The sequence below is a fragment of the Haliotis rufescens genome, unplaced genomic scaffold (assembly GCF_023055435.1).
Source record: "Haliotis rufescens isolate VD_foot unplaced genomic scaffold, xgHalRufe1.0.p SCAF_14, whole genome shotgun sequence".
Classification (NCBI taxonomy): Eukaryota; Metazoa; Mollusca; class Gastropoda; order Lepetellida; family Haliotidae; genus Haliotis; species Haliotis rufescens.
The window spans coordinates 16,422,861-16,446,535 of record NW_025963824.1 but is presented as its reverse complement, the minus strand read 5'-3'; the positions used below and the strand labels follow the sequence as shown (position 1 = coordinate 16,446,535).

General features: G+C 43.3%; 2 protein-coding genes across 2 annotated transcripts; both read right to left on the bottom strand.

The window, feature by feature from the left end:
* Window positions 1-75: 75 nt before the first annotated feature.
* Window positions 76-13,728, bottom strand: LOC125379205 (uncharacterized protein YMR317W-like). Its single transcript, XM_048395432.1, has 8 exons — window positions 13,313-13,728; window positions 12,353-12,952; window positions 10,193-10,912; window positions 7,673-8,632; window positions 5,633-6,352; window positions 2,033-3,952; window positions 483-1,312; window positions 76-213 (listed from the first exon to the last, which is right to left on the bottom strand). The coding sequence occupies exons 1-8, from the start codon at window positions 13,599-13,601 to the stop codon at window positions 76-78; spliced, it is 6,177 nt and encodes a 2,058-aa protein (XP_048251389.1). The 5' UTR covers window positions 13,602-13,728.
* LOC125379204 (mucin-5AC-like) lies at window positions 13,629-21,233 on the bottom strand. Its single transcript, XM_048395431.1, has 7 exons — window positions 21,140-21,233; window positions 17,672-17,944; window positions 17,341-17,419; window positions 16,297-16,360; window positions 15,906-15,982; window positions 15,559-15,599; window positions 13,629-15,379 (listed from the first exon to the last, which is right to left on the bottom strand). The coding sequence occupies exons 1-7, from the start codon at window positions 21,231-21,233 to the stop codon at window positions 13,629-13,631; spliced, it is 2,379 nt and encodes a 792-aa protein (XP_048251388.1).
* Window positions 21,234-23,675: the final 2,442 nt, after the last annotated feature.

Genomic DNA, 23,675 nt, shown 5'->3' with positions numbered 1-23,675 from the left:
GCCTCGGATGAAGATAGTTTGGGCGAAGGAAGAGAGGTCATTGCTAATGTAGGGGATGGGATATTCGACTCCATTTCAGATGATGACACACCCCTTGATGAAGCAGAAGTACCTGCATCTGCCTCTGATGAAGATATCATGGAGGAAGGAAGAGAAGCCATGGCTAAAGTAGGTGTTGGGGTATTCAAATCCATTCCAGATGATGACACACCCCTAAAGGAAGCAGAAGTACCTGCACTTGCCTGGGATGAAGATAGTTTGGTCAAAGGAAGAGAAGCCATGGCTAAAGTAGGTGATGGGGTATTCGAATCCATTTCAGATGATGACACACCCCTTAAGGAAGCAGAAGTACCTGCACTTGCCTCGGATGAAGATAGTTTGGTCGAAGGAAGAGAAGCCATGGCTAAAGTAGGTGATGGGGTATTCGAATCCATTCCAGATGATGACACACCCCTTAAGGAAGCAGAAGTACCTTCACTTGCCTCTGATGACGACATCGTGCTCCTTTCAACGGAAGTCATTCCTAACGTAGGTGAAGGGGAATTCGACCCCATTCCATATAATGACACTCCCATTGAGGAAGCATAAGTACCTGCACTTGCCTCTGAAGACGAAATGATGATGGTAGGAACGGAGGTCATTGCTAAAGTATGTGATTGTGAACTCGTTGCAATTTCAGATGATGACACACCCATTGAGGAAGCAGAAGTACCTGCACTTGCCTCGGATGAAGATATTATGGTGGAAGGAAGAGAGGTCATTGCTATTATAGGTGATTCGGAACTCGATGCCAAAACAGATGATGACACACCCCTTGAGGAAGCATAAGTACCTGCACTTGCCTCGGATGAAGATAGTTTCGGCGAAGGAAGAGAGGTCATTGCTAATGTAGGGGATGGGATATTCGACTCCATTTCAGATGATGACACACCCCTTGATGAAGCAGAAGTACCTGCATCTGCCTCTGATGAAGATATCATTGAGGAAGGAAGAGAAGCCATGGCTAAAGTAGGTGATGGGGTATTCAAATCCATTCCAGATGATGACACACCCCTAAAGGAAGCAGAAGTACCTGCACTTGCCTGGGATGAAGATAGTTTGGTCAAAGGAAGAGAAGCCATGGCTAAAGTAGGTGATGGGGTATTCGAATCCATTCCAGATGATGACACACCCCTTAAGGAAGCAGAAGTACCTGCACTTGCCTCGGATGAAGATAGTTTGGTCGAAGGAAGAGAAGCCATGGCTAAAGTAGGTGATGGGGTATTCGAATCCATTCCAGATGATGACACACCCCTTAAGGAAGCAGAAGTACCTGCACTTGCCTCTGATGACGACATCGTGCTCCTTTCAACGGAGGTCATTCCTAACGTAGGTGACGGGGAATTCGACCCCATTCCATATAATGACACTCCCATTGAGGAAGCATAAGTACCTGCACTTGCCTCTGAAGACGAAATGATGATGGTAGGAACGGAGGTCATTGCTAAAGTATGTGATTGTGAACTCGTTGCAATTTCAGATGATGACACACCCCTTGAGGAAGCAGAAGTACCTGCACTTGCCTCGGATGAATATATTATGGCCGAAGGAAGAGAGGTCATTGCTATTATAGGTGATTCGGAACTCGATGCCAACACAGATGATGACACACCCTTTGTGGAAGCATAGGTACCTGCACTTGCCTCAGATGAAGATAGTTTGGGCGAAGGAAGAGAGGTCATTGCTAATGTAGGGGATGGGATATTCGACTCCATTTCAGATGATGATACACCCCTTGATAAAGCAGAAGTACCTGCACCTGCCTCGGATGAAGATATCATGGAGGAAGGAAGAGAAGACATGGCTAAAGTAGGTGATGGGGTATTCGACTCCATTTCAGATGATGACACACCCCTTGATGAAGCAGAAGTACCTGCACCTGCCTCTGATGAAGATATCATGAAGGAAGGAAGAGAAGCCATGGCTAAAGTAGGTGATGGGGTATTCGAATCCATTCCAGATGATGACACACCCCTTAAGGAAGCAGAAGTACCTGCACTTGCCTCGGATGAAGATAGTTTGGTCGAAGGAAGAGAAGCCATGGCTAAAGTAGGTGATGGGGTATTCGAATCCATTTCAGATGATGACACACCCCTTAAGGAAGCAGAAGTACTTGCACTTGCCTCTGATGACGACATCGTGCTCCTTTCAACGGAGGTCATTCCTAACGTAGGTGACGGGGAATTCGACCCCATTCCATATAATGACACTCCCATTGAGGAAGCATAAGTACCTGCACTTGCCTCTGAAGACGAAATGATGATGGTAGGAACGGAGGTCATTTCTAAAGTATGTGATTGTGAACTCGTTGCAATTCCAGATGATGACACACCCCTTAAGGAAGCAGAAGTACCTGCACTTGCCTCTGATGACGACATCGTGCTCCTTTCAACGGAGGTCATTCCTAACGTAGGTGAAGGGGAATTCGACCCCATTCCATATAATGACACTCCCATTGAGGAAGCATAAGTACCTGCACTTGCCTCTGAAGACGAAATGATGATGGTAGGAACGGAGGTCATTGCTAAAGTATGTGATTGTGAACTCGTTGCAATTTCAGATGATGACACACCCATTGAGGAAGCAGAAGTACCTGCACTTGCCTCGGATGAAGATATTATGGTGGAAGGAAGAGAGGTCATTGCTATTATAGGTGATTCGGAACTCGATGCCAAAACAGATGATGACACACCCCTTGAGGAAGCATAAGTACCTGCACTTGCCTCGGATGAAGATAGTTTGGGCGAAGGAAGAGAGGTCATTGCTAATGTAGGGGATGGGATATTCGACTCCATTTCAGATGATGACACACCCCTTGATGAAGCAGAAGTACCTGCATCTGCCTCTGATGAAGATATCATTGAGGAAGGAAGAGAAGCCATGGCTAAAGTAGGTGATGGGGTATTCGAATCCATTTCAGATGATGACACACCCCTTAAGGAAGCAGAAGTACTTGCACTTGCCTCTGATGACGACATCGTGCTCCTTTCAACGGAGGTCATTCCTAACGTAGGTGACGGGGAATTCGACCCCATTCCATATAATGACACTCCCATTGAGGAAGCATAAGTACCTGCACTTGCCTCTGAAGACGAAATGATGATGGTAGGAACGGAGGTCATTTCTAAAGTATGTGATTGTGAACTCGTTGCAATTCCAGATGATGACACACCCCTTAAGGAAGCAGAAGTACCTGCACTTGCCTCTGATGACGACATCGTGCTCCTTTCAACGGAGGTCATTCCTAACGTAGGTGAAGGGGAATTCGACCCCATTCCATATAATGACACTCCCATTGAGGAAGCATAAGTACCTGCACTTGCCTCTGAAGACGAAATGATGATGGTAGGAACGGAGGTCATTGCTAAAGTATGTGATTGTGAACTCGTTGCAATTTCAGATGATGACACACCCATTGAGGAAGCAGAAGTACCTGCACTTGCCTCGGATGAAGATATTATGGTGGAAGGAAGAGAGGTCATTGCTATTATAGGTGATTCGGAACTCGATGCCAAAACAGATGATGACACACCCCTTGAGGAAGCATAAGTACCTGCACTTGCCTCGGATGAAGATAGTTTGGGCGAAGGAAGAGAGGTCATTGCTAATGTAGGGGATGGGATATTCGACTCCATTTCAGATGATGACACACCCCTTGATGAAGCAGAAGTACCTGCATCTGCCTCTGATGAAGATATCATTGAGGAAGGAAGAGAAGCCATGGCTAAAGTAGGTGATGGGGTATTCAAATCCATTCCAGATGATGACACACCCCTAAAGGAAGCAGAAGTACCTGCACTTGCCTGGGATGAAGATAGTTTGGTCAAAGGAAGAGAAGCCATGGCTAAAGTAGGTGATGGGGTATTCGAATCCATTTCAGATGATGACACACCCCTTAAGGAAGCAGAAGTACCTGCACTTGCCTCGGATGAAGATAGTTTGGTCGAAGGAAGAGAAGCCATGGCTAAAGTAGGTGATGGGGTATTCGAATCCATTCCAGATGATGACACACCCCTTAAGGAAGCAGAAGTACCTGCACTTGCCTCTGATGACGACATCGTGCTCCTTTCAACGGAGGTCATTCCTAACGTAGGTGACGGGGAATTCGACCCCATTCCATATAATGACACTCCCATTGAGGAAGCATAAGTACCTGCACTTGCCTCTGAAGACGAAATGATGATGGTAGGAACGGAGGTCATTGCTAAAGTATGTGATTGTGATCTCGTTGCAATTTCAGATGATGACACACCCCTTGAGGAAGCAGAAGTACCTGCACTTGCCTCGGATGAATATATTATGGCCGAAGGAAGAGAGGTCATTGCTATTATAGGTGATTCGGAACTCGATGCCAACACAGATGATGACACACCCTTTGTGGAAGCATAAGTACCTGCACTTGCCTCAGATGAAGATAGTTTGGGCGAAGGAAGAGAGGTCATTGCTAATGTAGGGGATGGGATATTCGACTCCATTTCAGATGATGATACACCCCTTGATGAAGCAGAAGTACCTGCACCTGCCTCTGATGAAGATATCATGGAGGAAGGAAGAGAAGACATGGCTAAAGTAGGTGATGGGGTATTCGACTCCATTTCAGATGATGACACACCCCTTAAGGAAGCAAAAGTCCCTGCACTTGCCTCGGATGAAGATAGTTTGGTCGAAGGAAGAGAAGCCATGGCTAAAGTAGGTGATGGGATATTCGACTCCATTTCAGATGATGACACACCCCTTAAGGAAGCAGAAGTACCTGCACCTTCCTCTGATGAAGATATCATGGAGGAAGACAGAGAAGCCATGGCTAAAGTAGGTGATGGGGTATTCGAATCCATTTCAGATGATGACACACCCCTTAAGGAAGCAGAAGTACCTGCACTTGCCTCTGATGACGACATCGTGCTCCTTTCAACGGAGGTCATTCCTAACGTAGGTGACGGGGAATTCGACCCCATTCCATATAATGACACTCCCATTGAGGAAGCATAAGTACCTGCACTTGCCTCTGAAGACGAAATGATGATGGTAGGAACGGAGGTCATTGCTAAAGTATTTGATTGTGAACTCGTTGCAATTTCAGATGATGACACACCCCTTGAGGAAGCAGAAGTACCTGCACTTGCCTCGGATGAAGATATTATGGTGGAAGGAAGAGAGATCATTGCTATTATAGGTGATACGGAACTCGATGCCAACACAGATGATGACACACCCCTTGAGGAAGCAAAAGTACCTGCACTTGCCTCAGATGAAGATAGTTTGGGCGAAGGAAGAGAGGTCATTGCTAATGTAGGGGATGGGATATTCGACTCCATTTCAGATGATGACACACCCCTTGATGAAGCAGAAGTACCTGCACCTGCCTCTGATGAAGATATCATGGAGGAAGGAAGAGAAGCCATGGCTAAAGTAGGTGATGGGGTATTCGAATCCATTCCAGATGATGACACACCCCTCAAGGAAGCAGAAGTACCTGCACTTGCCTCGGATGAAGATAGTTTGGTCGAAGGAAGAGAAGCCATGGCTAAAGTAGGTGATGGGGTATTCGAATCCATTTCAGATGATGACACACCCCTTAAGGAAGCAGAAGTACCTGCACTTGCCTCTGATGACGACATCGTGCTCCTTTCAACGGAGGTCATTCCTAACGTAGGTGACGGGGAATTCGACCCCATTCCATATAATGACACTCCCATTGAGGAAGCATAAGTACCTGCCCTTGCCTCTGAAGACGAAATGATGATGGTAGGAACGGAGGTCATTGCTAAAGTATTTGATTGTGAACTCGTTGCAATTTCAGATGATGACACACCCATTGAGGAAGCAGAAGTACCTGCACTTGCCTCGGATGAAGATATTATGGTGGAAGGAAGAGAGGTCATTGCTATTATAGGTGATTCGGAACTCGATGCCAAAACAGATGATGACACACCCCTTGAGGAAGCATAAGTACCTGCACTTGCCTCGGATGAAGATAGTTTGGGCGAAGGAAGAGAGGTCATTGCTAATGTAGGGGATGGGATATTCGACTCCATTTCAGATGATGACACACCCCTTGATGAAGCAGAAGTACCTGCATCTGCCTCTGATGAAGATATCATTGAGGAAGGAAGAGAAGCCATGGCTAAAGTAGGTGATGGGGTATTCAAATCCACTCCAGATGATGACACACCCCTAAAGGAAGCAGAAGTACCTGCACTTGCCTGGGATGAAGATAGTTTGGTCAAAGGAAGAGAAGCCATGGCTAAAGTAGGTGATGGGGTATTCGAATCCATTTCAGATGATGACACACCCCTTAAGGAAGCAGAAGTACCTGCACTTGCCTCGGATGAAGATAGTTTGGTCGAAGGAAGAGAAGCCATGGCTAAAGTAGGTGATGGGGTATTCGAATCCATTCCAGATGATGACACACCCCTTAAGAAAGCAGAAGTACCTGCACTTGCCTCTGATGACGACATCGTGCTCCTTTCAACGGAGGTCATTCCTAACGTAGGTGACGGGGAATTCGACCCCATTCCATATAATGACACTCCCATTGAGGAAGCATAAGTACCTGCACTTGCCTCTGAAGACGAAATGATGATGGTAGGAACGGAGGTCATTGCTAAAGTATGTGATTGTGATCTCGTTGCAATTTCAGATGATGACACACCCCTTGAGAAAGCAGAAGTACCTGCACTTGCCTCGGATGAATATATTATGGCCGAAGGAAGAGAGGTCATTGCTATTATAGGTGATTCGGAACTCGATGCCAACACAGATGATGACACACCCTTTGTGGAAGCAGAAGTACCTGCACTTGCCTCAGATGAAGATAGTTTGGGCGAAGGAAGAGAGGTCATTGCTAATGTAGGGGATGGGATATTCGACTCCATTTCAGATGTTGATACACCCCTTGATGAAGCAGAAGTACCTGCACCTGCCTCGGATGAAGATATCATGGAGGAAGGAAGAGAAGACATGGCTGAAGTAGGTGATGGGGTATTCGACTCCATTTCAGATGATGACACACCCCTTGATGAAGCAGAAGTACCTGCACCTGCCTCTGATGAAGATATCATGAAGGAAGGAAGAGAAGCCATGGCTAAAGTAGGTGATGGGGTATTCGAATCCATTCCAGATGATGACACACCCCTTAAGGAAGCAGAAGTACCTGCACTTGCCTCGGATGAAGATAGTTTGGTCGAAGGAAGAGAAGCCATGGCTAAAGTAGGTGATGGGGTATTCGAATCCATTCCAGATGATGACACACCCCTTAAGGAAGCAGAAGTACTTGCACTTGCCTCTGATGACGACAACGTGCTCCTTTCAACGGAGGTCATTCCTAACGTAGGTGACGGGGAATTCGACCCCATTCCATATAATGACACTCCCATTGAGGAAGCATAAGTACCTGCACTTGCCTCTGAAGACGAAATGATGATGGTAGGAACGGAGGTCATTGCTAAAGTATGTGATTGTGAACTCGTTGCAATTTCAGATGATGACACACCCATTGAGGAAACAGAAGTACCTGCACTTGCCTCGGATGAAAATATTATGGTGGAAGGAAGAGAGGTCATTGCTATTATAGGTGATTCGGACCTCGATGCCAACACAGATGATGACACACCCCTTGAGGAAGCATAAGTACCTGCACTTGCCTCGGATGAAGATAGTTTGGGCGAAGGAAGAGAGGTCATTGCTAATGTAGGGGATGGGATATTCGACTCCATTTCAGATGATGACACACCCCTTAAGGAAGCAGAAGTACCTGCACCTTCCTCTGATGAAGATATCATGGAGGAAGACAGAGAAGCCATGGCTAAAGTAGGTGATTGGGTATTCGAATCCATTTCAGATGATGACACACCCCTTAAGGAAGCAGAAGTACCTGCACTTGCCTCTGATGACGACATCGTGCTCCTTTCAACGGAGGTCATTCCTAACGTAGGTGACGGGGAATTCGACCCCATTCCATATAATGACACTCCCATTGAGGAAGCATAAGTACCTGCACTTGCCTCTGAAGACGAAATGATGATGGTAGGAACGGAGGTCATTGCTAAAGTATTTGATTGTGAACTCGTTGCAATTTCAGATGATGACACACCCCTTGAGGAAGCAGAAGTACCTGCACTTGCCTCGGATGAAGATATTATGGTGGAAGGAAGAGAGGTCATTGCTATTATAGGTGATTCGGAACTCGATGCCAAAACAGATGATGACACACCCCTTGAGGAAGCATAAGTACCTGCACTTGCCTCGGATGAAGATAGTTTGGGCGAAGGAAGAGAGGTCATTGCTAATGTAGGGGATGGGATATTCGACTCCATTTCAGATGATGACACACCCCTTGATGAAGCAGAAGTACCTGCATCTGCCTCTGATGAAGATATCATTGAGGAAGGAAGAGAAGCCATGGCTAAAGTAGGTGATGGGGTATTCAAATCCACTCCAGATGATGACACACCCCTAAAGGAAGCAGAAGTACCTGCACTTGCCTGGGATGAAGATAGTTTGGTCAAAGGAAGAGAAGCCATGGCTAAAGTAGGTGATGGGGTATTCGAATCCATTTCAGATGATGACACACCCCTTAAGGAAGCAGAAGTACCTGCACTTGCCTCGGATGAAGATAGTTTGGTCGAAGGAAGAGAAGCCATGGCTAAAGTAGGTGATGGGGTATTCGAATCCATTCCAGATGATGACACACCCCTTAAGAAAGCAGAAGTACCTGCACTTGCCTCTGATGACGACATCGTGCTCCTTTCAACGGAGGTCATTCCTAACGTAGGTGACGGGGAATTCGACCCCATTCCATATAATGACACTCCCATTGAGGAAGCATAAGTACCTGCACTTGCCTCTGAAGACGAAATGATGATGGTAGGAACGGAGGTCATTGCTAAAGTATGTGATTGTGATCTCGTTGCAATTTCAGATGATGACACACCCCTTGAGAAAGCAGAAGTACCTGCACTTGCCTCGGATGAATATATTATGGCCGAAGGAAGAGAGGTCATTGCTATTATAGGTGATTCGGAACTCGATGCCAACACAGATGATGACACACCCTTTGTGGAAGCAGAAGTACCTGCACTTGCCTCAGATGAAGATAGTTTGGGCGAAGGAAGAGAGGTCATTGCTAATGTAGGGGATGGGATATTCGACTCCATTTCAGATGTTGATACACCCCTTGATGAAGCAGAAGTACCTGCACCTGCCTCGGATGAAGATATCATGGAGGAAGGAAGAGAAGACATGGCTGAAGTAGGTGATGGGGTATTCGACTCCATTTCAGATGATGACACACCCCTTGATGAAGCAGAAGTACCTGCACCTGCCTCTGATGAAGATATCATGAAGGAAGGAAGAGAAGCCATGGCTAAAGTAGGTGATGGGGTATTCGAATCCATTCCAGATGATGACACACCCCTTAAGGAAGCAGAAGTACCTGCACTTGCCTCGGATGAAGATAGTTTGGTCGAAGGAAGAGAAGCCATGGCTAAAGTAGGTGATGGGGTATTCGAATCCATTTCAGATGATGACACACCCCTTAAGGAAGCAGAAGTACTTGCACTTGCCTCTGATGACGACAACGTGCTCCTTTCAACGGAGGTCATTCCTAACGTAGGTGACGGGGAATTCGACCCCATTCCATATAATGACACTCCCATTGAGGAAGCATAAGTACCTGCACTTGCCTCTGAAGACGAAATGATGATGGTAGGAACGGAGGTCATTGCTAAAGTATGTGATTGTGAACTCGTTGCAATTTCAGATGATGACACACCCATTGAGGAAACAGAAGTACCTGCACTTGCCTCGGATGAAAATATTATGGTGGAAGGAAGAGAGGTCATTGCTATTATAGGTGATTCGGACCTCGATGCCAACACAGATGATGACACACCCCTTGAGGAAGCAAAAGTACCTGCACTTGCCTCGGATGAAGATAGTTTGGGCGAAGGAAGAGAGGTCATTGCTAATGTAGGGGATGGGATATTCGACTCCATTTCAGATGATGACACACCCCTTAAGGAAGCAGAAGTACCTGCACCTTCCTCTGATGAAGATATCATGGAGGAAGACAGAGAAGCCATGGCTAAAGTAGGTGATTGGGTATTCGAATCCATTTCAGATGATGACACACCCCTTAAGGAAGCAGAAGTACCTGCACTTGCCTCTGATGACGACATCGTGCTCCTTTCAACGGAGGTCATTCCTAACGTAGGTGACGGGGAATTCGACCCCATTCCATATAATGACACTCCCATTGAGGAAGCATAAGTACCTGCACTTGCCTCTGAAGACGAAATGATGATGGTAGGAACGGAGGTCATTGCTAAAGTATTTGATTGTGAACTCGTTGCAATTTCAGATGATGACACACCCCTTGAGGAAGCAGAAGTACCTGCACTTGCCTCGGATGAAGATATTATGGTGGAAGGAAGAGAGGTCATTGCTATTATAGGTGATTCGGAACTCGATGCCAAAACAGATGATGACACACCCCTTGAGGAAGCATAAGTACCTGCACTTGCCTCGGATGAAGATAGTTTGGGCGAAGGAAGAGAGGTCATTGCTAATGTAGGGGATGGGATATTCGACTCCATTTCAGATGATGACACACCCCTTGATGAAGCAGAAGTACCTGCATCTGCCTCTGATGAAGATATCATTGAGGAAGGAAGAGAAGCCATGGCTAAAGTAGGTGATGGGGTATTCAAATCCACTCCAGATGATGACACACCCCTAAAGGAAGCAGAAGTACCTGCACTTGCCTGGGATGAAGATAGTTTGGTCAAAGGAAGAGAAGCCATGGCTAAAGTAGGTGATGGGGTATTCGAATCCATTTCAGATGATGACACACCCCTTAAGGAAGCAGAAGTACCTGCACTTGCCTCGGATGAAGATAGTTTGGTCGAAGGAAGAGAAGCCATGGCTAAAGTAGGTGATGGGGTATTCGAATCCATTCCAGATGATGACACACCCCTTAAGAAAGCAGAAGTACCTGCACTTGCCTCTGATGACGACATCGTGCTCCTTTCAACGGAGGTCATTCCTAACGTAGGTGACGGGGAATTCGACCCCATTCCATATAATGACACTCCCATTGAGGAAGCATAAGTACCTGCACTTGCCTCTGAAGACGAAATGATGATGGTAGGAACGGAGGTCATTGCTAAAGTATGTGATTGTGATCTCGTTGCAATTTCAGATGATGACACACCCCTTGAGAAAGCAGAAGTACCTGCACTTGCCTCGGATGAATATATTATGGCCGAAGGAAGAGAGGTCATTGCTATTATAGGTGATTCGGAACTCGATGCCAACACAGATGATGACACACCCTTTGTGGAAGCATAAGTACCTGCACTTGCCTCAGATGAAGATAGTTTGGGCGAAGGAAGAGAGGTCATTGCTAATGTAGGGGATGGGATATTCGACTCCATTTCAGATGTTGATACACCCCTTGATGAAGCAGAAGTACCTGCACCTGCCTCGGATGAAGATATCATGGAGGAAGGAAGAGAAGACATGGCTGAAGTAGGTGATGGGGTATTCGACTCCATTTCAGATGATGACACACCCCTTGATGAAGCAGAAGTACCTGCACCTGCCTCTGATGAAGATATCATGAAGGAAGGAAGAGAAGCCATGGCTAAAGTAGGTGATGGGGTATTCGAATCCATTTCAGATGATGACACACCCCTTAAGGAAGCAGAAGTACTTGCACTTGCCTCTGATGACGACAACGTGCTCCTTTCAACGGAGGTCATTCCTAACGTAGGTGACGGGGAATTCGACCCCATTCCATATAATGACACTCCCATTGAGGAAGCATAAGTACCTGCACTTGCCTCTGAAGACGAAATGATGATGGTAGGAACGGAGGTCATTGCTAAAGTATGTGATTGTGAACTCGTTGCAATTTAAGATGATGACACACCCATTGAGGAAACAGAAGTACCTGCACTTGCCTCGGATGAAAATATTATGGTGGAAGGAAGAGAGGTCATTGCTATTATAGGTGATTCGGAACTCGATGCCAACACAGATGATGACACACCCCTTGAGGAAGCATAAGTACCTGCACTTGCCTCGGATGAAGATAGTTTGGGCGAAGGAAGAGAGGTCATTGCTAATGTAGGGGATGGGATATTCGACTCCATTTCAGATGATGACACACCCCTTAAGGAAGCAGAAGTACCTGCACCTTCCTCTGATGAAGATATCATGGAGGAAGACAGAGAAGCCATGGCTAAAGTAGGTGATTGGGTATTCGAATCCATTTCAGATGATGACACACCCCTTAAGGAAGCAGAAGTACCTGCACTTGCCTCTGATGACGACATCGTGCTCCTTTCAACGGAGGTCATTCCTAACGTAGGTGACGGGGAATTCGACCCCATTCCATATAATGACACTCCCATTGAGGAAGCATAAGTACCTGCACTTGCCTCTGAAGACGAAATGATGATGGTAGGAACGGAGGTCATTGCTAAAGTATTTGATTGTGAACTCGTTGCAATTTCAGATGATGACACACCCCTTGAGGAAGCAGAAGTACCTGCACTTGCCTCGGATGAAGATATTATGGTGGAAGGAAGAGAGATCATTGCTATTATAGGTGATTCGGAACTCGATGCCAACACAGATGATGACACACCCCTTGAGGAAGCAAAAGTACCTGCACTTGCCTCAGATGAAGATAGTTTGGGCGAAGGAAGAGAGGTCATTGCTAATGTAGGGGATGGGATATTCGACTCCATTTCAGATGATGACACACCCCTTGATGAAGCAGAAGTACCTGCACCTGCCTCTGATGAAGATATCATGGAGGAAGGAAGAGAAGCCATGGCTAAAGTAGGTGATGGGGTATTCGAATCCATTCCAGATGATGACACACCCCTTAAGGAAGCAGAAGTACCTGCACTTGTCTCTGATGACGGCATCGTGCTCCTTTCAACGGAGGTCATTCCTAACGTAGGTGACGGGGAATTCGACCCCATTCCATATAATGACACTCCCATTGAGGAAGCATAAGTACCTGCACTTGCCTCTGAAGACGAAATGATGATGGTAGGAACGGAGGTCATTGCTAAAGTATGTGATAGTGAACTCGTTGCAATTTCAGATGATGACACACCCCTTAAGGAAGCAGAAGTACCTGCACTTGCCTCGGATGAAGATATTATGGTGGAAGGAAGAGAGGTCATTGCTATTATAGGTGATTCGGAACTCGATGCCAACACAGATGATGACACACCCCTTGAGGAAGCATAAGTACCTGCACTTGCCTCGGATGAAGATAGTTTGGGCGAGGGAAGAGAGGTCATTGCTAATGTAGGGGATGGGATATTTGACTCCAATCCAGAGGATGACACACCCCTTGATGAAGCATAAATACCTGCACTTGCCTCTGATGAAGATATCATAGTGGAAGGAAGAGAAGTCATGGCTACTATAGGTGATTCGGAACTCGATGCCAACACAGATGATGACACACCCCTTGAGGAAGTATAAGTACCTGCACTTGCTTCTGATGAAGATAGTTTGCTCGAAGGAAGAGAGGTCATGGCTAATGTAGGTGACGGGGAATTCGACTACATTCCAGATGATGACACACCCATTGAGGAAGCATAAGTTCCTGTACTTTTCTGTGATGAGGATGTGATGGTGATGGGAAGAGAGGTTATTGCTAATGTAGGTGATGGGGTATTCGAATCCATTCCAGATGATGACACACCCCTTAAGGAAGCAGAAGTACCTGCACTTGCTTCGGATGAAGATAGTTTGGTCGAAGGAAGAGAAGCCATGGCTAAAGTAGGTGATGGGGTATTCGAATCCATTCCAGATGATGACACACCCCTTAAGGAAGCAGAAGTACCTGCACTTGCTTCGGATGAAGATAGTTTGGTCGAAGGAAGAGAAGCCATGGCTAAAGTAGGTGATGGTGTATTTGACACCAATCCAGATGATGACACACCCCTTGATGAAGCATCAATACCTGCACTTGCCTCAGATGAAGATATCATAGTGGAAGGAAGAGAAGTCATGGCTACAATAGGTGATTCGGAACTCGATGCCAACACAGATGATGACACACCCCTTGATGAAGCATAAGTACCTGCACTTGCCTCAGATGAAGATATCATAGTGGAAAGAAGAGAAGTCATGGCTACTATAGGTGATTCGGACCTCGATGCCAACACAGATGATGACACACCCCTTGAGGAAGCATAAGTACCTGCACTTGCTTCTGATGAAGATAGTTTGCTCGAAGGAAGAGAGGTCATGGCTAATGTAGGTGACGGGGAATTCGACTCCATTCCAGATGATGACACACCCATTGAGGAAGCATAAGTTCCTGTACTTTTCTGTGATGAGGATGTGATGGCGATGGGAAGAGAGGTTATTGCTAATGTAGGTGATGGTGTATTTGACTCCATTCCAGATAATGACACACCCCTTGAGGAAGCAAAAGTACCTGAACTGGCCTGTGATGACGACGACATACTGCTTGGAACGGAGGTCAAGGCAAAAGTAGGTGATGGGGTATTCGGCTTAATTCCAGATGATGACACACCCCTTGATGAAGCATAAGTACCTGCACTTGCCTCAGATGAAGATATTATGGCGGAAGGAAGAAAGGTCATGGCTATAATAGGTGATTCGGAACTCGATGCCAACACGGATGATGACACACCCCTTGAGGAAGCATGAGTACCTGCACTTGCCTGTGATGAGGAAGGAACAGAAGTCATTGCAAAAGTAGGTGATTGGGAACTCGACACCATCCAAGATAACGCTCCCTTTGAGGAAGCAGAAACACCTGCGCTGGCCTCTGATGATATTATACTGGAATGAAGAGAGGCCATAGCCAGAGTTAGGGATGACGAGTATGATAATTCTTCAGATGATGACATGTCCTTTGAGGAAGCATAAGTACCCCCACTTGCCATAGATGGTGATGTAAAGCTAGATGGAAAGGATGTCATTAGCATGGTATGTGATGATGATTCAGGTGCTGTCGGTGATGGCGATAGAAACAGGCTTTGTGGGGATGACGTTACAGCCTCAGATGAGTGTGACATGATCACGTTGTTTGGTGGGATAAGTATAGAAGCCAAGGGGACATGTGTAGCATATGAGGCGGACGTGGCCATTATCGTTATCGTACGGCTGAAAGCTATTGTCAAAGATTCTATACTCTGAATATTTGACACGGTGGAGGGTTGCATAGAAGGAGACAGCGACAGCATGGTGGGCAGCGTTGATGTAACTTGCGCACTTGAGTTCACAGATGTGGACGGTGTCGTGATTGCCGCAGATGTGTTAGCTTGTCCAAGGTCCACTGGAATAAGGAAACTTTGTGTCAGTACTCGAAATTACCATTGTAATAATGTTCATAAACATTCAGCAGTTACTCAGAATATTTGTTTTTGTTTACAATAACCGTGATACATTCAAGTGTAATGTGAACTTAAAGACATATTTGTTTTATTTCATATTACAATTTGCATTCAACATTACCATTGAGCGATCCATTGAGAAACTGCGCTTTGCTGTCAGGCCTAAACAGAGCATTTGATATTATTCTTTGATTGAAGATGTTGTGGTAAAGCAGATTTGTTATGTACAGTGTAATGATTGAGCTAATATAACGAAAAAAATATATATATATAATAGAGTCTGGTATAGAAATTGAACGGTTGATAGAAAAACTGCAGCACTTACATTAAAAAAACATAACATTAAGCACCATGGTTATTTTTACGCTCAAACATCTCCAAATTGGGTGTGTTATGTACCAAATTAAGCAACGTTTTATGTTGTTAATCTTGTATTAGATATATCAAACATAGCAAAGACGTCCATACCGTATAAGCCACGTTACAGGGCCTGGATTTGTGTCAATAATACCCACTTTTCTGGCTGAAGTACATACAACCTCATCCTAAAAGATAAACAAAATGAATGTTATTATTCATACAACCATTGCGATGGGTATCATTATTTTCTATAACATTACAGCGTGAATACAAATAGTAGGATATACCACAGGGCAGATGCGTATGCTATGAAAGGGGCTTTAATATATAAATGCTGCCATTTCGTAAATATATTCATTGGAAGAGAAGTAGCACACGAGAAGAAGTAAGCTTCAAATTAGTTGGTACAAAATACAGTAGGAATTTTGTGCCAGGGAATAGTTTGTCTTACAGAATGTCCATCAGGAATCATGCAGGTATTGAGAGTGTTTTATCTTACGAGGTTAAACTCGTGGGTAATGGGAGATCCATCTGGTCCCGTGAGGCCTGGTGGACACATTGCACTGAAACAGATAAAAAAACAACACTAATTTATTCTTCATCTGTATGCTGTATATCATCCCATTAATTTTTCCCATAACAAATAATTTTGATACACAACTCTTAATTGAATGACACATGAACAAAATGTAAGCCTCCTCATGTTTTAGATTGTATACACATAAGGTTGCACTTGAGATTTTTAAAAATATTGTCAACTGAAACTTATGTTCTAGTAATGAAAATATTGTAGCTTAAATAAAACACCATTTGTTAGTGCCCAATCACAGATCACAGCACAATCACAGTACAAATAATATTCCTAGCCCAAACATTTATCGTTTAATGAATGGTAAACGTGTCAACTAATCGAAATTGTTTTTCTCTGTGTAAAGATGCATCTCTTTAGTTATATATTATTTAATTGGTCGTTTAGAAATAGGCTCAACTTACCTATTTGACAAAATCACGCCATCAGTGTGCTTGGCAAAGCACTACGCATGTGGTTGGAAAATATAATGTTCTCCTTTTGTGTTATCTTGCTAAAGTTTTGGTCAAAGAGAATTTTTCGTCAGTGTAATTGCATCGTCATCACTATAGCTTGATGATCCAAATACGACAAGGTGATCAATACTGCTTCCATATATCTAAGGTAGCAGAATGACTGTAACATGATATGTTTTAATGAATGTGTGTCATCCTTGAGGCAAATGTCCTCGATACGCATTCTGAAGATTTGATCAGCCAAAGCATTAGGAAAGCTCAAAACTACGAGTAACGAGACGTGTTCCACAGTCGTAAAACCCCCGAGCAGTGTGTGGAACGGACAAACCAAGATTCATAATCAGTACGAATCTGGGATACGAACCAACGATCCGCAGATCTAGGCGTGATGCAATTCCCTACAGCAAATTGCCACACCTTTTCTCGGGTAGTGTGACAAGTAGATACAGACACTTATATGAACGAGACCAACATCAATACGCCAGTGTTGTCAACCTACTGGAATGCCTTCAATGGTGTGGTGCTGATGTTGTTAAATGGTACATGTCCATCGACTGGCGTTGTAACGTTGATCGCAACTGAACATACAGAAAACAGTCGGAATAACATCATCACATCTTGCATTGACATGTTGCCGTAAACCTGTAGTTTATGCTATAATTAACTAATATAATGAACATTTTTAGTGTCCAACCAAGTACATGAGGTAAATGCAATACAATCTTTACATTAATACTGGAAGAAACAATTGTTTAACAGTCGTACGATCGATTCTGCTTTTGGCAGATATTTATTAGAACTATGGAAGGAGCTATGTCGCATTTATTTACCTATCTGATAGGCTACAGCTGATGTGTGCCCATTTGTAGCATTACAGACATAGACACCATCATACTTCAGCACGTTGGCCTCTGTGATCCCCATGATCAGTATCTCGGCAAGACCCAAGTATCGATACGACTTATCAGCGGTGATGTCTTCGCCATATTTACTCAAGGTAACGGAAGGTGGAGGAATCCCTTCTCCCACGCATTTCAGCCTAAGTGCTCTCATTCCAGGGCTGATGACCACGATTGGAGGCTCTCCTTTCACAGTGACTGGTCCTGCAACAAAAAAACATAAAATCTGAACCATAAATTGAAATAATGTTTAACCAAATCAATAATAATCTGCATAACAGATAGAATGCCCATCGATAGAGGAAGCACTTTCGATAATCTGTTCAGATCGAATATAAGATAAAATGTCGTGCAGTTTCCGATAATTAAGTCACTGAGATAACTCACTGAGGTCAACCTATGATACCGCATGGGTATGGTGCGGACAAACCAACCTAGTAAAACACAGGCAGGACGAATCTCAGATTCCACCCCACGAGTATAGGTATCTGGCACGTCTAAGGGGCTGAACTCTACACAACGAATTGCGGCGTCTTCGACAGCTTGAACCCCGTGCCCCCTGTGGTGTCGAAATCAATGACTGACGTCCTGCTGTATTTTTATCGACAATGCATCTGTAGGACATAACTTTGCTTCAACTGACCAATCAGCTTTAAAAAGGCCGCATGTGCAAACGTCAGAAAAAATTTGGAACTATTTAATGTTATGATCATTAAATATGTTCTGGGATAAAATATGATACAAATAACCAACGTGTGAACGAATATTAATTGCAGTTGCCATATGTGTATGTATGTGATGCACTAAGTATATATATGACTAAAAAAACCAAAGCATATCTTGTCCTTAAGGCACCTATAACATGCAGATGGACAATGCCCTCCTTGGTTCCAAGAGTGTTGTTAGCGACACATCTGTATATTCCCTCGTTTTTCTCGTTTGCGGATGATATCGCCAACGTTGATCCCTTCGGGTGGGCATTTGGGTTCCCCTGTTGAGATGTGAAATAGCATGACTAAAATATAATTTTAATATTTGCTTTCAACTGTACATGTACGTGTGACAATAAGATACACCTTCAAATATACAAAGACAAACTTTTGTTCACATTAGGACAGAGCATCACAAACCTGTTCCTGCTCCATATCGGTTGGCTGTATAGAACCTAAACATATTAGTAATCCATATTTTATAAAAATAATCCATATTTTGGTTACATGATGACACTCAATAATATATTAATACAGCTTCTTAAAATATGCACTTTAAAATTTGACTGGTCTGTTAGTAGAAATGTAATGCTTTAATAATTGACGATTACACCGGTTATAAATGCAGGCTATAAATGCAGGTACTTGCTTCGCAATTATTACAATATCACCAATGGGATGATGATTTACGCAAGTTTGAGTTGAACCTTATGCCAGGATTGATCATGTGATATCACAGTGGGTATGTCCCTTTCAGTATTATCATTATCAGGGTGGCAGTTGGAAATATTTTTCTTAATTTGAAGTTTACACGATATATGTTTTTTTTTCAAATGGACGAGAGGTCGGGCACGTGACCGCGAAATTGACGTTCATACGTTTTTCACGAGACTGTGCTCTTGAAATGATGTAAACACTGACGGATTAATTCCACATTCCTGGGAGAACCACTGGGAATTCCCTTGCACAAAGACATACTAAAGCGTTGTTTCTGATCATTTAGACCCTTTAATCTTGAAATAAGCGTTTTAGTATGCAGTGAGAAACGTCAGAGAGTTTGACTGCATGATCGTTCACGAATATACCCGCTACGACCCATCCTAGTGAACAAAACGAAGAGATGCACATCCAAACTATCATAGTATCGACTCGATCCGTGTCTAGGCTAACAGAGACAGTTTACTGCAATCTATGAATTTACCTAAGTATATATTTGACACACATATATAATCACTTTTCCATGATCGTCCAATTGATCAGTGATGACTAACACATTCAATCGCTACAGATTAATTGACAACTTCCGAAATCTCTCCCATCATAGTTATCATGTCGGCCATTTTGACGTATCGTATTTGGTGGAAATGTATTACGACATTGTAACTGACTTACTGAGGTATTTCTTAACAGACCTTTCTCATTGAATGATATTATTTGAATACATGCGTTGTGTCAGATGTTTCTGAAGAGCAAGTTGTGCATACATACGCTCATGTCACCTCTCTTTTTGAGGAACTATTTTATTCCGCGATACAGCTGGTTGTTGTATAGCTGTCAGTGTAAACATGCAGTCACACATATTAAATAAAACTGTGTATAGATCTAGTCCTAAATCCTTTGAGGTAAGGAATTGTGATAAAAATGTAATAATAATAGACATTCACTTTGTGTGAGTTCATTGGTTTATGAACCTTCAAAGTGTGAGAGGCACAAAGTGATCAATTCTTGAATATATAACTTCTAACAATCTTAAAATCACGAGGCCGGTCGGGTAACCTAGTGGTTAAAGCATTCGCTCGTCACTCCGAAGACTCGGGTTCAATTCCCGACATGGGTACAAAGTGTGAAGCCCAGTTCTGGTGTCCCCGACGTGATATTGCTGGAATATTGCTAAAAGCGGAGAGAAAATCAAACTCACTCACTCACTTTAGATCATGCCTCAATTGAGAACAATGTTCTGTTCATATCAGTTCAGAAATATACTTCAATATATTTGCAGTGTCATGGTTATCAAGTGACCCTACATCCAATCAAAAAGGGAATGGTATGGTTACAACAACTGTTCATGTGATTTGACAAACATAAACTGATTCTCTCTCACTCACTCACCATCACTCTCCAACCCAAAACACAAAAGGCCACAAAACGGTTTGATCTTAGTCTGTTGTTCAGAGTAGCTGTGATGTGATCGTTCAAGGACTCCCTACCTGTTTATTATATGTCCATGTGACCGAGGGCTCAGGGTTGCCGGTTACATTACACAACAGAAGAACAGTTTTTCCCACGATGACGTTTACAGTCTGGTTCGTGTTCATTATGTCAGGGGCCACTGAAACACACATGCATCGTTTCAAGTTGGATAAGACCTTTATATGATGGCAATATATCACACGCGCCTCTCTTGCATAACTAAAGAATGGCAGACACACATACAGATTCTTAGTTGATATGTATTACAAATGTCAATCAACCTGCCCCACAGTCTGTATGGGAATTTATTTAGCAATAGACATATACTGTTTTGTATTGCAGACAATATTGTAACATTGTTTAATATACAAAAATGTATGTAATTATAGTGTCTCCATGTTAATGTATTACAAGTATGCAAGTTACCAAAGCACACAATCATCTGCCATCAGTGTCTGTTTTCAGGGGAAAAACTGTTTTGCATCAAGTCATAACTTACTTGGGATCAGAGAAGAAGGTTTCTTTGGGTTGACGTTAGCGTTACAGCGATCTTCATTACAACAGCGGAACCCTGCTTCACCCAAAGTCGTCATGTGGCCTACACACTCCTGGAAAATATACACAAAGAGTGTAATGGCATATTCTATGATATTTAAAAGATGTTGGCAACATATGTATGATAATAGCAAAGAACAGAAGAGATTGATGTTCGCCGGATAGTATATCTGAGATGTCTGTTTGGGCAGGACATGCTTACCAATTTCGAAAACACCTGAACTGATTTTTCAGTGACCCATTCATAATATTGTCATGGCGTTAAAATGCTATTTTACGCCCAATGGAATCGTTTTCAGCGTATAATCGAGACTGATTATTCTCTGACGTTTGGTTTTATATTTTCCTGAAATGGGTCGAAGTTCACTGAATTCCCCACGTTTCATCAAGTAAATGGTTTGCCCGAAACCTTAAATTAAAAATGTATCTTTACTTCTTTATCTGTACACTCGCAAACAGAAGACGTAAAATCATAAAATGCGCTATCGAGTCACTGGTTCCATACTAGATTATCGGGTCAAGACTTGATTGTTAACAGGCCGCCGTTGTAACAGGAGTAATTCTGTGCAACATCAGGCAACAAACAAACAGTTATTTTGTTAAGCACATTGGTGAGTTGCGGGTGCCACCGGTAGGGCGGGACATGCTTACCCTTTTCGCGAAATCCTGTTGTCACGACTATTATGCCTTATACACAGTGGATGATTTTGGCAGATAAATGAGACTGAGTATTCTCTGGCGTTGTCACTTTATATTTACAGAAAGAATGTGATCCTCCATTTGGCTTTAAACGTTTCACATATTCACATGCAATGCTGTGCATGATGGTGTGTGTTTCAGTGTTCACCACAATATCATCATTTACTACATAATTGGGAAATTATTACTTACCGGCTTCTCTTCACATCCTAGTTCATAAGAGGCCAGTCCAAACCTGTAGACTTTTCTTACTGAGCAATACTGTCAAGAAGAAATAAGGGGGTCTGTTAGCCTCTTTTTCGAAACATACTAGTATATCAGAGCAAAAACATATACAATATTTCCATTTCCACGATATTAATATCGTCAAAATGGTACACCATTACTTTTTGTCAATATTACTTTTGGATTAAAATGAAGGCTTTTCAACGTTAAAGAATAGTAGAGACCAGTGAATCGCATATTGCCTGGCACAAATTATCTCAAATGTAAACTAGATTTGAATGTATTCGAATTTGAATACTATTCTAATTCCCTTAAAATAATCATTTTTATACATTACATATCTGTAATCTGGTATATAATTCCTAGGGAGATGTCATATCTCGTGTCTTATTTACAAGAACTCCTGACCATTCGAAACCATTTGGAATATAAGAATGAGTGAGTGAGTTGGGTTTAACGCCGCTTTGCACAGTATTCCACTTATGGCATGGTGTGTCATCTTAATGTGGGAGGAAAATCCGAAGTAATGCAGGTCTCAGACGTTTACCATTCTGGTGGCATCCATGAGCAGAATGAGCAGAATTCTGCTTTCAAAAACACGAATAGCAAAGTAAGTACTAAACCCATACCGGAGATGTAAGTACCAAAGCAAATGGCTGAATTTAAGCTCACCAAAGATATCATTCAACATTTACAACCAGATATGTACAATTGGTAAGGTGGCAGAAATGACCATAAATACGTGAGAAATATTCACATGGGACTGCATAATCTCGCTGCGGCGTCAAAATAAAAGACACATTCAATACAGAGATGACATGTATCAAATTAATTAAAGTATGGGAATAAACTACTAGAGAATAAAATGTACAGACAAAAAAAACTCTAGTAGTAACCTTATGGACATAAAGACACCGAACTGTACCGAGTTGTGCCGAGCAGTGCCGACCGCTGCACAGCAATGAGAAGGCCCTACGGTCACAGGACTGTGACGAGCCTTGTTTTACGATGCGGTGACAAAATGTCATGTTTATATTGAACATCTGAAGATAAAGTCTGCTTCACTAAAGATTCGTTCAAATTACCGAAATAACCACTTATACAAAGAGAGCAGTAGATATACCTGGTCTGGTCCACACTCTGTCTCGCTCGAGCAAAAGGCTGGCTGTTGGACAATCGCACACTTTTTACATTTTATGTTCCTCGCTCTGATTGTTGTTGCTGAAAATATCAAGAATAATTTCATAATATACGTCGTTTATATAACTATAAATAGGGATGTACTTGAGGACCATGTCTGGCGCGGTGGCTAAGTCGTTGCTCATACTATGAACCACTAGCTTTTCTCTTTGTGATATAGCTTTGATAGAGCTGACTACGGCAAAAATAGAATATTTACCCAATCATTCCTGTTTTGAGAATATATATGCATGACACTTGAATCATGAAGAGGACCTATAATTTGCTAAGTACACAGCAATATTTAGTGAGTGATTGAGTGAGTTGTCTTTAACGCAGCTTTTAACAGTTGTCCAGTTATACCGCGGCGTGTCAGC